Genomic DNA, 14,188 nt, shown 5'->3' with positions numbered 1-14,188 from the left:
ACAGAGGCTTGCCTATGTGGTTGTCCCGCCGCCAGAAATGGAAGGATCCTAGCTGGTGCCTACGGTTTCAGCTGGCATTGTGAGTGTCTTAACATCTCTCGACAATAAGAGGCCTACAGCTCTGGCTTCACTTGGCACCTAGGCTACTAAACTAGGGTCATGGCTACTGTGGTTGGGGTGGGGCTGATGTGATTGGAGATCCATGTTCACATTTGCTCATGACTGACGGTGTAGGAGGGAGAGACCTCTGTGTTCAAGAATGGTTAAAATCCTGCATTTTCTGAAATCCTTGCCTCTTTCCTCTGCTTAAATTGGACTGTGTCTGCAGAGCCCAAAGACTCTCCTTACTTAATCTCTGTGCTGGAGAGCTGCAAACCAGACTCCCGTGGCCCCTGGTGCAGGTTGATCTAAGCTTCTTCCTAGGCTTTGGGGTCTCAGCATTTGTGGACTTCAGCAACACAGATTTTTTCCTTCCTATGGCATCACATAGTTTCCTCTTGCCAAGAAATAGGCATGGCTTACATATTGGGATGAGTAGTGATCACCCACAGAGCATCCGCCCAGACCACCAAGACCTCCCATGCATCCCAGTGGCCATGTTGGATTATGAGGTTCCAGAGTGAGTTGGTTGGATCAGAGGTGGGCATCTGAGACAGGAAGATGCATTTTCACATAGTTTTGAATTGATGTCAAGCAAGAGAGCAAGAGTTTCTGATTTCTGTGACACACAAGAGACCTGGATGCAGAGGATTTGATATGTAAAGAAGGGAAAGAGGTGAGGATGGGCAGAGAGAGGCAGAAGCTAGGGAGGTGGCACAAGGTTGCTTGCCCCCCGCCACCTGGTCCTTCTAAAATCAATTCAGAATTCTCTTTTCTCAGGAAAAAAAAAAAATTACTTCCCTTTGGCCTAAGTAGATCCAGTTGTTTTTCTTATTTGCAATAAAAACAGGCTGTTCTAAGCTCCACGCCTTTGTGCTGGAGAGCTGTTTGCTCATTATTGTGTAAATGTTTATATTCAGAAACTGCCAGGAATTGGGGAGATTTTCAGTAACAGGAGAAAGATCTTAGCAGGAACCTGAGCTGCATGTTGTTGAGAGGTGTGGCTTTGTTTTCAGATGTGCTGTTCACATATGCTGTGTGGCTGCAAGCATGTTGGGAAGAGGAGTGGGGCTTGGGGGTCCCATTCAGAAAGGGCCAGAGAAGGCAGTCCTCCTGGTCCCCTGTCTGGGGAAGGATATTCATCACCCCCTCCCATGAGCCTGTGGTTCATTCAGGCCTCATTATAATTTCTTAACCACAGATGTCATTTAAATCTTTCTTCACAGCACCATGTCAAAAAAATCAACTAAATATAAAAATTCAAACTAAATATAAAAATTTTTGATCTAAAAATTTACAGGCTGGAAGTATAAGCTCTGGAGTCACATGGCCTTTCTCAAGAGTGAGCAGTAGCATCAGTGCTACCTGTATAAGTTCCCTTCCTCTTTGTGTCTTGGTTTCTTGTCTGTAAAATGAGAAGGGTTTGACTAGATTATCTCTGAGGCAGAGTGGAGATGAACATCCCCAGAACTGCCAGGCAGGAAGAGGTTTGGGGATGAAACTGAATATGGCTCTACACCCTCTTTGCCTGAGATTTCAAAAGGGATTAGGATTGTGCAGATGGTATATTCTCCCATGAGCCAATGGCAGTCACATTGTCAAGGGTAGAGAGAGATCCTCAGTGTTCAAGAGTGAGGGTCCTACTGGGTGTAAGGCCACTCAATCTGGCCAGAGAAGCTGGTACCTTCCTGCCAGGTCATCCCACTATACCTGTGCAGCTTCCTAGGCTCAGGGCTTGAAGCAAGAGGCAGCCACTGAGACACCTCCTGTTAGGGGAAGCACACTGATTGAAACTGCCCACCCTGGTCAGGCACCATAGTAACCATTTGCATGAGTTGTTTTACGACAGGAGATCCTGGTAAGGAATATGGAACTAATAAGCTTCCACCAACCGGAAGAGTTCAGGAAAGGTCAAAATGAGATACCACATGTCCGACCACATCCCAGAATCCTTCTCTCTGGCATTCATCTTGGCTGAACAAGGTGTGCACCACCAGGAAGGACTCTTGACTTAGAATGATTGGCTAAAGACAACCCAGAAACTAATCCCATCACCATAAAACCCAAGACTGCCAGCCATGTGACAGAGCAGTTCTCCTGGGTTCCCCTACTGCTCTCCACCCAGGTGGCCTTTCCCAATAAAATCTCTTGCTTTGTCAGTGCATACGTCTCCTTGGACAATTCTTTTCCGAGTGTTAGACAAGAACCCAGTTTTGGGCCCTGGAAGGGGTCCTTCTTCCTGTAACACTCCCAGCCCCAGGGCGGCAGCTTGCATTGGCTAGAGAAGTCCAGGGTTTGGGGAGAGGTCTTGAACAGAACAGTACCTAGGGAGGCATCATTAGAAGGAATTTAAGCTATGGGAGAGAATGAGCCCAAGCCTGGAGTAAGTGTGAGGAGAGAAGGGAGCCAGAATTGAGGTTCCCAACCTCCTCCGCGGACTTGGAGGAGAGGAGGAGGGACAAGGGAAAGAGAATGATGCTGAGCAGCCAGGAAGATATGAAAAACGCAGGCAGGAGAGGAAAAGGGAAGGAGGAGGAGACAGTGATCAGTAGGGTCAAATGTAACCGATGGTTGGTAGAGATGGATGGATGAGGCAGAGACATTGGATTTTGCAACAGGGGAGAGTTGGAGAACTTCCTTTAACCCTTGCTCCTGGGAAGTGAGGCTGCCCGTCTTTTCATCTAACAAATCTTTCTTGTGTGAAGCCAGTTTCAAACTTTATTCTGAGGGATGTATTCCATAGGAGCCCTGCCTCTGGCCTTATCCTGTGGCTCTGTGGAGAAGCCCTGGCCAGCAGAGGGTCACCATTTTATTGAAACACTGGAAAAATGCAGCTCTGGGCACTGCCCATCCCCCCCCCCGACCCCCACCGCCCCAACACACACACTATGTGTGTGTGTGTGCAGGAGGAGCTCAGAACTCGCAGATCACGAGGCGCTGCTCTCCGCAGACCTTGTCATTCCACTTGCCGTTGGGAAAGATCTCCACACAGTTCTCTGAGCCGCCATCATTGTTGGGCTCCTGGGGGGCCCAGTTGGAATAGACCAGGGGCTCCCCCGTGGGGTAGATGAAAGTACCCTCCTTCCTGGTGTCGCTCATGCTCAGGAAAGCAGCCTTGTTCTGGGCTGTGGCCAGCTGAGTCAAGGCCTCGTTTTCAGCTGCAGAACGTGGGGAGGGCAACTGTCCTCCAGCCTGTGTGCAGATCTGCTGGGCATCCTGAAACGTTTTTTCAGAGCCTTCCGTCTTAAAGATCTTCTCCCCGACACTCCGGCCATTAGGGAAGAGCATCGCTAGGGGAAGAGGAGAGTTAGGTTGGGGATGCGGCAGCACCTAGATCTTGTGCTTCAACTGGAGTCCCCAGCTCCCACGAGGGTACCAGGGCACCAGATAGAACAAAAGCAAGGCACTTAGCTCCTGATAATCCATCATGCAAGAGATGAGGACCCTGGAAATCAGGTGCTTACATAAGAGGCCCAAAGTTGCCCAACTGTTCGATGTAGACAAGGATCAGACTTTGCTGGAGGTAACACTAAAGCTTGCACTTTCTGTTCCTCCCTATGTTGCATGCCAGAATCAAGTTTTCAGTTACTCTGTAGGTTGGAATGACTTTGGGAGGGAAATGACACCATGCAGCCCAGGGCAGTTCCTGGAAGTGTGGAGAACATCATACTCACTCTAAGCCCTCCATGGTGATTGGGTACATGGGGTTGCCACAGGGAGTTCTGTGCTATCTGAAGGGGTGAGGGCAAGGAAAGGATGGGGGTGCATCTGAGAACAGCCTAATATTGGCCTCAACATGCGTGTGATGAAAGTCACTCAGCGTCCCTGGACCACTGGGCAGTGTGTGTGGCAATAGTGGGCAGGATGGGCTCAGCACTAAAGACACCCTTGTTTTGGATCCAGAAGACCATGTGTTCATCCTGACCTCGGCAATGATGGTCCAGGTGGACACAAGAAAGTCACTTTCCTTTTCAGGGTCTCATTCCTTATTTCTAAAGTAGGGGTATACTGTAAAAGAGTATCCTCTGTGTGACGTAAGTATCTCTTCTTATTGTAACCCATCCCCATCACTCTGACTTCTAGGGTCATACATGGAAATTTTGAGGGCTCCCTGGACTCTTTAGGAACCCAGACTGCACCCTGACTGTCTGCCCTTCTCTGAGTAGCTTCAACAGGTACTCAGGGAACAGATTCTCTGGGGGGTCAGGACGGCACCCAGATCAGCCCTGAACAAGGTTAGTGTGAGTCCATGTGACACTACTGGGCTTACACCCCATGCATCTGGGTGGGTGTGTATTTGTATCAGTGAATACGCCCATGTGTCTATCTGAAGATACATGGGCAGACTTAAGGTCCATCTGGATAGGAAAGGTCATGTGTACATGGTGCTCATGTATGTAGATGATGTCACATAGGTGGAAGGAGGAAGGAGGAGGAGGATGCTTCTGGAAGGAGGAAGACATACCAAACGCTGGCAACTCTCATCCTTAACTACTTTGGTACTTAGTTGGCTAGAGTTCTAAGAAGCCAACAATATGTCTCACCATATCAGGCCCCTTTATGCTCTGCTCCTTCAGAACATTTTTTATCAATCACTGAGTTTGGATGAATGATGTGAATGCAAAGCTGTCCTCAGGGAGAGCAGAAAAGGAGGAGGGGCAGTTGGTGGAGAGTCCCAGGGCACAGGGCACTCAGTGTGCTCCAGGAGGCCTCTGCCTGCTTAGGATCCAGGCTTAGAGAAGAATCTCTGCTTTAAACACCACAAGAGGTGCGGGGGAGTCCCGAACTGACCAGAGGCTGGAGGCAGCCTGCTCCTGCCAGACCTAGGGGCATGTTTAGGGAGAGATACTTGGTGATCACATACTAAAGACAGGTCCCCAGCAGCCTTGAACACCACATGAAGCATCCCAGCCCCACCCCCATGACCAGGTATGGATTCTCTGCTGCCCTGGGCTGTGTGGCTGCTTCTCTGCTTCTTGCATACCTGGCCCCACGGAAGAAAGACAAGGGTTGGGTATCCCCTTGTCTGTCATAGGGACCTGCCCAGGGTATGCTAGGATAAGGTCTGCTGAACTGATGACACTGACCACTTCCTCCTCCTTGTTCCGTGTGTCTACTTGCAGCTCCTGGAGCACGGCTCTGTCCCAGCCTTCTCCTTAGCCCCACTCCTGCCCCAGGTCTAGGTCCAGTCCCAATCACGGTCCCAGCAAGTCCAATTTAGACCCAAGCCCAGCAAACTGCAAGCCAAACCCAGACTAAGTCTGAGGTCCATACTTGGGGCCTGGCTCAGGGTCAGGTCCAGGAACTCACCTTTCTTATACTGAGAGAAGGCATTCTGGAGCCGTTGTAGTTGTCCCTCTAAGATTCCCACCCGCTGCCTGAGAGCATTGACCTCTGCAGGAGAGAGAGGCCAAGTGAAGACAGATCCAGAACAACCTGGGGTCACTCAGAGCCCAGGACTCAAGGGAAGAGTGTCCAGGTGGAGATGCAAGTTGGGGGTGGGGTTAAGGAGGTAGAACAGACCCTAGGAATCCCACCTCTGCTAACCTAGCTGGCCTCTGCTTCCCACAAGATTTCCTGTGGTTCTCTTGTGACCAGTATCTCCTGAGCAGGTCCCTGCACCTCACTGACAGTGAACCAGATGTCATTTTAATTCCAGATTCTGTCGATAGCACTTCCTTTTGCATTGCAGGGGGTGGTATGGTTGTAGGAGAGGAATACACATAGCTTGAGTATTTCCCATCCATTGAGTTATTTGCTGATCAGGGTTATCTGATGAATTGGAGAGGCAGGTTTGCTTGTCATAAAGATCAGATAGAAAATCTGCTCAGGTTGTCCTCCAGTGAGTCACAGAGGCTAAGACCAGAGTCCACCTCGCCATACACCGTGTCAACTTTTCCTGCTTTGACCCCCACCTGTAACTAAATGGGTTACCTGAGAGGAGCTGCTGCTGCTAAGTCGCTTCAGTCGTGTCCGACCCTGTGCGACCCCAGAGACGGCAGCCCACCAGGCTCCCCCACCCCTGGAATTCTCCAGGCAAGAACACTGGAGTGGGTTGCCATTTCCTTCTCCAATGCATGAAAGTGAAAAGTGAAAGTGAAGTCGCTCAGTCGTATCCGACTCTTCGTGACCCCATGGACTGCAGCCTACTAGGCTCCTCCATCCATGGGATTTTCCAGGCAAGAGTACTGGAGTGGGGTGCCATTGCCTTTTCCACCTGAGAGGACAGCTGAGCTAAATAAGGCCTCCTCACTGCCCCGTACCCTAGCGGGGGCCTCCAAGGCTTCCTTACCTGCAAGCCCACTCTCCCCCTTTGCTCCTCTTTCTCCAGGAGTACCTCTGTCTCCCTTCAGTCCTGGGGGGCCCCTGGCACCTGAAGGCCCCTGTGGACCTATGGCTCCAGCAGGCCCTGGGATCAGAGAAGTAGAAATGGGTGAGTGCTGAACATATATTTCAGCATTTTCACACCCCTCCCCCCAACCTCCACACATGGACTTCCTATCCCCCAGCCATACACCCTCCACATTTACAAATGTCCCTCTGTGCCTGAAAACTCTCCTGCATCCTCTCTGTACACTGACTGTCCCATAACCTAACAACCAGCCTTCCCTAAATACAGATAGTCCCTGCTGCTCATACCACCCTCTACCTGGAGACAGACAGTTCCCAGAACCCAACACTGGCTCTCATCCTGGAATGCCAGCTCTGACCTGGAGGGTGGTGGGGGTGGGCACAGGGGAACATGAGCCCAGCCCCACGTCCATTGCTCACCTGGTGCCCCAGCACGTCCAGGGGCTCCGGGCTCACCAGGGGCACCTCTCTCTCCTTTGAGACCTGCAGGGCCTGGGGAGCCCTGAATGCCTGGGGCACCCACTCCTCCTGTAGAAGGAACACATTGGAGAAACATGGCTGAGAGTGCGCTCAGCAGGTACAATCTCCTCAGCAGTGCAGCTTGTCACTCACAGCTCCAGGTGAGAGAGCGACTTGGGAGACTGCTCCTGACTGCTTGGTCTCCTCTAGGAAATTCACTCGGTGTGAGAATATGGGGGGAGAGGCCCAGGCCAGGCCAACCAGGTGCGGAGGTTCCAGGCTTTTCCAAGCACTGTGCACATACCTTGGTCCCCACCAGGGCTGCCAATGTCACCCCTCCCTTCTCCCTCCCTCACCCACCACATACCACCCTCCTACCTTTGGGCCCAGTGTCTCCTTTGGGGCCTGGTGTGCCTGGAGGTCCCATGCTCCCCTGCTTCCCTGAGGGGCCCTCTCTTCCAGCTGGTCCAGGCATACCTGGAGGCCCTGGGAAAAAGGACCAGCCCAGTCAGTGACACTGAATCTCCTTGGAAGTGGAGTGCATAAAATATGGGGCTGTAATAGAAGTCAGACAGGCAGCCTCCTCCAAAAGATGTTTCCCTCACTCTCCGCCCTCCCCAGGAGCTCCAGCGTTCCCTGAAATAACCCCGTGCACCTTGAGAATGACCTTCTTCCTCTTCCTGGGGCAGAATCTGTGCATGCCTACTGCCATGGCCTAGCGGCAGCACACCATCTGCAGACACCTGCATTCCATGCCCAGCTGCTCACCAGGTGGTCCAGTGTCTCCCTTTGGTCCGGGTTCTCCAGCAGAGCCATTGTCTCCTTTCAGCCCAATAGGGCCAGCTGGTCCAGGCATTCCTGCTCGTCCTGCAGGTCCTGGTGAACCTGTGGCAGAAAAGACGGACATAAAGCTGACCCAGCCAAGGAGGAGCCAGCTGCCTCTAGAGTCAGTGCCCTGGCATTCCTTCAGGGTTCTGTAGGGTGTAGACACTCCCCCTTCAGGTGACTGGTCCAGTGGTGATGCAGGAAATGCATATCCGCATCCCCTTTTTACAGGAGAAGGAACAGGCTTGCAGAATTGGAGGCAGATTCAAACCAAGACTAGCCTGATTTTGCATACAATGCACCTGCCCCTGCCCCAAGGCCACAGTATTTATGGCAGTTCAGTCTGTCAGCTTTTACCCTGGACCATGGACTCCCTGCCCTCCCCCCTTCCCAGAACCAAAGTTTATGGCAGAAGTGACACCTGACACTTACCACCAGAGAAATAGAAATCAAAAGCACAATGAGCTGTCACCTCACACCTCTCAGAATGGCTATTATCAGACAGCAAATAGGAAGTGCTGGAGAAGTAGAGAAAAGGAAAGCTTTGTGCAGTAGGGATGCAAATGGAACAGCCACTATGGAGACAGCATGGAGGTTTCTCAGAAAGTTAAAACTAGAGCCACCGTAGAATCCATCAATTCCCCTTCTGAGCATTTAACTAAAGAAAATGAAAACACTAACCTGAAAAGATATATGACCCCCAAGTTAATTGCAGCGTCATTTATGGTAGGCCAGACATGGATGCAGCCTAGAGCCCAAGTATCTGTGGATGGATGAACGGATGTAGAAAATGCAGGGTGCATATACAATGGAACATTATTCAGCCATAAAAGGGAATTAAATCTTGCTATTTTCAGCAACACTGGTGAACTTTGAAGGTACTATGCTTAGTGGAATAAGTCACAGGGAAGGGCAGTACCATACGATCTCACTTACATGTGAAATCTAAGAAAACAAATAGAAACAACATACTCACAATACAGAGAACAGATTTGTGGTTGCTAGAGGTGGGGTTGGAAAGTGAGCAGAATGAATAGAAATCTTCAAAAAGTACAAATGTCCAGTTTAAAAAAAATTGATTCCTAGGAATACAATGTACAGTGAAGTTACTATAGTTAGTAATCCTGGGTTGCATGCTTGAACATTGCTGAGCAAGCAGATCTTAAAAGTTATCATCACACACAAACTATAATTATGTGTACTGATGACATTGACATGACTTATTGTGACATCATTTCACAATATATACAAATATGAAATAATTATGATATACATTTGAATCTATTATAGATCAATTCTATTTTAATATAAAGAAGAGAAAAATCTATGCAACATGTTTTTAAAATTAAAGAAGATAGTCAAAATTAATGTGCATCATCAAGTGATAAATGTAGGCTATAAATACTCTATTTAATTTGAATCAGTTTTTTCAACATGTCCACGCATGTGACAGGAATGTGCACATGTAACACACATTGAAAAAACCACAAGAAGAGCATATGCAAGTGTTAACAGTTATTTTATCTAAGGGGCACAATTCAGGTAATTTTAATTTGCTTCTTTTTGTGATTAGTGATCACATGTTAATTGTTTTGTAAAAATGATCAAATATTTAAAAATCACATTACCTTAAGAGGGCTGCCTAAATCTGAAATTATGAGAGATTTACCTTCAAAGACTAAAGGGAGAAATAACTATTGATTCAAGAATTATACACTCAATTCTGTGAGCTTGGTTATTCTTTTTTCATTGAGATGAAATTCACATAATATAAAAATAAACTTTTTTTTTTTTTTTTAACAGTGATGTGTAGATTGCAGGATCTCAGGTCCCCGATCAGGGATTGAACCTGAGGCCTGGCAGTGAGAACACCGAGTCCTAACCCCTGGACCTCCAGGAATTTCCTATAATTAGTCATTTAAAGTATGTGATTCAGTGGCATTTAGAACATTGACATAATTGTACAACTACCACTTCTCTTTAGTTTAAAACTATTTCATTAATCCCAAAGAAAACCTCATACCCATACTCCCTCCCTACCTCCTCCTAAGCCCTGGCTACCTCTATGCAGCTGCCTGTCTCTGTTACCTATTCTGGATATTTTATATAAATACATACAATATATGACCCTTCGTCTCTGCCTTTTTAAACTAGGAGTGACATTCTCGAGGCTCATCCAATTTGTAGCACGTCTCAGTACTTCGTTCCAGTCTATGGCTGAGTAATGTTCTATAGAATGAATACAATACATTTTCTTTATTCATTCACTGTGAATAAATGTTGATAGACACTTGGGTTGTTTCCATCTTTTGACTGTTGTGAGTAAGCATTCATGTGCAAAAAGACAACAAAAGAAATCTGTCAGTTACTACTAACTTGTTCATTCACGTATTTGTTCATTTCTTCATTTCATCTCTCTGTTCACTGAGAATCTCTCTGTGGAACATGGCTTTCTGCCTAGCACTGAGCAGGAAGTAAATGTCAGCACCAGGTCCTGGTCTGCAAGGAATTTGCCACTGAAGTTTAAACTGTGAGGCACAGGTAATGAGTGAAGAAAACAGCTTATGAGATGTCCCTCATCCCATCCCAGTACCCCCAACCCATGGACACACACGTACTCATAGGAAACAGGACTTCAAGGCTGAAGAGGATTCAGAGCCCTGGAGAAGAGAGGTGACATTTCAGATCTGGAAACCACTCCCCCAGGGTAAGAAGGGCCAGGCTTGCCTGGGCCAAGAATGTGCTGGTGGAGGGAGACTGGGGTATTTGGTGGGTGGTGAGAGCCTCTGTGCTGGACATTGGGTCCTGCTCTTAGCTCCAATTCTCACTAGGCAATCAATGGGAGCCCCGAGGATGGGCCCCACATCCCAGACCCCCTGTGCTCAGGCAGAGACACCTGGTCCCTGGCTGAGCCTCTCCTGGGCTCCCCCCTGGCTGGGGAGGGCAGCAGGTACCTTGGAAACAAGTCATTCCTTAGAAGGGAGCATTAGAGGTTGCCCATCCTTTGCACAAACCATGGCGGCCATGAGAGCAGGGAGGTAGAGGAAGGGATACTTTTCAATTCAGGGCCCCTCAGGGAGCTAGAGAGAGCTAGCATTTTGAATACCACCCCTCCTCTGAGATTACTTCTAGGCAGCATTTTCAAGCCCCAGCCCATTCATGTTGGGAGCTACTTTCTCTCTAAAAGACAGATAGATAAGATACTTGTCTCTTACCCTACAAATCCTGGGGATGTTACATATTCTTTTCAGCTTTAATGTTGTACATTTCTTTCCTCTCCAATCAAAGCACAAACTCCAGAAAGATGAAAGACCTCAGTTAATCCCTCCACATCCCTGGCCCAGGGCCATTGTGATCCCCTCCTTGTCACTGGTTCATCAAATTCTCACTTCTTGCCAGTAAAAACCAGATCTCCTGTGGGGCAGTGTTTCCAGAAAATTCTCTTAATAATCAATACATTTGGAAACTGCAGGAGAATTCAGCTTTTTGGTACATCAGAAGGATAAAACTTTATCTTGAAGACCAAACAAAGAAATAAAGCCTTGGCTCAATTCTTTGTCACTGTATGGCTGATATTATTCTCATCTACAGATGATTAAACTGAAACTTACAACACTGTCATCAGTTCAAAAATATTTAACATTCTGCAGAGGCAACATTTAATACGAATGAACAACAGTTAAGTTTTGGAGTGTGTGTACTCAGTCGCATCTGACTCTTTGTGACTCTGTGGATTGTAACCCAACAGATTTCTCTGTCCATGAGATTTTCCAGGCAAGAATAATGTAGTGAGTTGCCATTTTCTATCCAAGGGATCATCCCAACCCTGGGATCAAACCCACATCTCTTGTGTCTCTTGCATGTGTGTACTAAGTCGCTTCAGTCATGTGCAAACCAACAGACCATAGCCTTCCAGACTCTTCTGTCCTTGGGATTCTCCAAGTGAGAATACAGGAGTGGGTTGCTATGCCCTCCTCCACGGGATCTTCCTGATCCAGGGATCGAACCTGCATCTCTTATGTCTCTTGCATTGGCAGGCAGGTTCTTTACCACTAGCGCCACCTGGGAAACCCAAGAGTTCTGGAGTAGGGGCCTGGAAATATCAGTCATTCACTCATGTTTGTACATTCTTGGGGGTGGTTAGAGTCAGAAGGTCCTAGGGGAAGAATCAGGACAGCTGGTTATAGAGCTGGGGGCTTTGGCAAGCCAGTCTTTGCCAATCAGTGAAGCCATGTCTCAGGTGGACTGAAGATCTGGGGGAAACCCACCCACTTGGAGAGACCACCTTCAAGGTTTCCACAGCAGAAGATTCAGAGTTTCTGGGTTGGTTACAATTCCAGTGCCCACCCCTTCCCACCAGGGCAAGTCCATGGACCCAGTTCTACCTGGATCTCCCTTCTCCCCCCGGGGGCCTTCTCTCCCATCTCGTCCATCACGACCAGGCAAACCATCCTCCGGGGGGCTACACATGACCAGGGTACAGGCGTTGGCCATTGTTTTCTGGGAATAGATCTTCATTTCTGCTCCCAGGGATCTCCAGGGCTGTGTGAGCAGGAGCAGCACGGAGAGAGGGAGGAGAAGCATGTCCTAGGCAGAGGAACAGAAAGAGGTGGTGCTCTTGGTCCAAGGACGAGGCGTAGGGCTGGCCCAGCTCCTGGAGGTCAGGAGAAGCCCTTCCCCCATCTCCTCTCCCATCCTCTGAGGCAAGAGTAACAGGGCTCCAAAAGCAGTTTCAGGAAAGTTAGGATAAGGTCTGGCCAGGGAGGACATGTGTGGACAGCTGGGCCTCTGACCTGGTCTGCCAGCAGCGTGAATCTACTGTCAGATGGTCTGTGTCATCCCTTTTGGGCTTGTTATCCCTGCCAGGGGCACTTTGGCCAGGATGTAGAATTCCTCACTGAGGCCATTGTCACACCAGGAGGGACTCACTGAGGGCCCTCGAGTGGGACCCTTCCCTCTCTGGGCCTCTTTATCCCTTTTTTACCAGTAAGTCGGTTGCTTTACCTCTTACAATGCTGGCTTGTTTCCTATCACTTGTTGCTCTGGACAGACTAGTACTGGAGTCTGCAGTGCTATCTGAAAAGAAAGCCAGAGGGATAATGCTTGGTAAGGTCTGTCCTGAGCACAGAAAGGTGCATGACTGCTTATTTTCCAGGATTTGTCATTCCTGGGCTCCACCAGGAAAGTTCCTGGCACACTTAGAGTCCTGCCCAGACCTCCTGAGAGGACTTGGGATAGGGGCCTCATGGAAGAGGGGACCTGTCAGATGGGTGCCATCAGGGGGAGGCTAGCTTCAGAGGAGGAAAGCCAATGTCCAACAGAGCTTCCAGTCACCATCAGAAAGTGACTCAGGAGCTAAGTGATATCAGGGTGGGTGCAGGACATGGGTCACTTCTGGTGTTGGGCTTCTTTCCTCTCTCAGAAATAAGCTGTAAAGTTTTGAGCATGGAAAAGAATCATGGGAGGTGCAGGGACCTGGAAGAAATCCCAAGGGACCTGTGCAAAGGACCAAAGGTTGCCAAGCAGGCTGATGTAGTGGGAAGGAAGGGGTTTCCTGGCCAGAGAAGTGCTTCCTTCCAAGAGGAAGATGACATGCACTTTCCAAAGGGACTTCCAGACAATGGCATCAGAGAGCTGGTTGGATGTCACATCTCCCCCTCTCCCTGTCCTGCAAACACATCTCCTGCCAAACAAAGGGAGCAGAGTGAAGAGCACCCCTTATTACCCCATTTTCTTCCATCTCCAACACTGAACCTCATAGAGTGGAAGGTCTACACACACCCTGCCTTCTGCAACTACCCACATAGGTAGGGAGATATTCACTAGACATTGGAAAACAAGAGGCAAGGACAGAGACACTCACAGTTGCTTCCTGTAGGACTCCAGCACGTCCAGGCAAATTAGAGTTCCTGGGCGAGAACTGGCTCCTTATACCTGTCCTGTAACCTGACTCTCAGCCCCAGTTTCCTGAAAACTCTCTTCAAGAAGTAGGGTAATTTCCTTCCTTATTGACTCACTCAATTGCACCCTCACCTGGGTTCTGGACACCTGCCACTGCAATTCATAGGACTACACACACCTTAGAGTTCAAAGAGCACCCTCAGCCCAAGATCTCATGGTTCCTCACTGCAGCCCTGTGAGTAAAGAGGCAGCATCAGTGTCTGTGTTTCATGGATGTCCAGAAATCCAAGGTCCAGAGAAGCCCAGCCAGCTGCACAATGACCTAGAGCTCTTGTGAAAGCAGCCTGCCTCCGCAGAGTCCAAGAAACAGCACCTGCTGTGCCCACTTCTCTTCCACCTTCATCTCAACATTACTGCTCAGACACTAGGAAAGAGCTGGGAGCTGCTTGGCCAATCTGAGCAGAAGTGGGGCAGGTGAAGGGCTGCTGAGGCAACAGCCTGTGGGAGACAGCATCTGGGGGAGCTGCCATCTGGCAGGGGTCACTCTTTTGCT

The 14,188-nt window shown here is 49.0% G+C and overlaps 1 protein-coding gene across 1 annotated transcript; it reads right to left on the bottom strand.

The window, feature by feature from the left end:
• Positions 1–2,797: 2,797 nt before the first annotated feature.
• On the bottom strand, positions 2,798–13,656 carry SFTPD (surfactant protein D). The gene is made up of 9 exons (XM_027530634.1): positions 13,598–13,656; positions 12,739–12,810; positions 12,120–12,321; positions 7,678–7,794; positions 7,288–7,395; positions 6,871–6,978; positions 6,392–6,508; positions 5,410–5,493; positions 2,798–3,389 (listed from the first exon to the last, which is right to left on the bottom strand). The coding sequence occupies exons 3-9, from the start codon at positions 12,316–12,318 to the stop codon at positions 3,013–3,015; spliced, it is 1,110 nt and encodes a 369-aa protein (XP_027386435.1). The 5' UTR covers positions 12,319–12,321; positions 12,739–12,810; positions 13,598–13,656; the 3' UTR covers positions 2,798–3,012.
• Positions 13,657–14,188: the final 532 nt, after the last annotated feature.

Source organism: Bos indicus x Bos taurus, chromosome 28, assembly GCF_003369695.1.
Source record: "Bos indicus x Bos taurus breed Angus x Brahman F1 hybrid chromosome 28, Bos_hybrid_MaternalHap_v2.0, whole genome shotgun sequence".
NCBI lineage: Eukaryota > Metazoa > Chordata > Mammalia > Artiodactyla > Bovidae > Bos > Bos indicus x Bos taurus.
The sequence above is the reverse complement of the archived record's forward strand: the minus strand, read 5'-3'. Positions and strand labels throughout refer to the sequence as shown.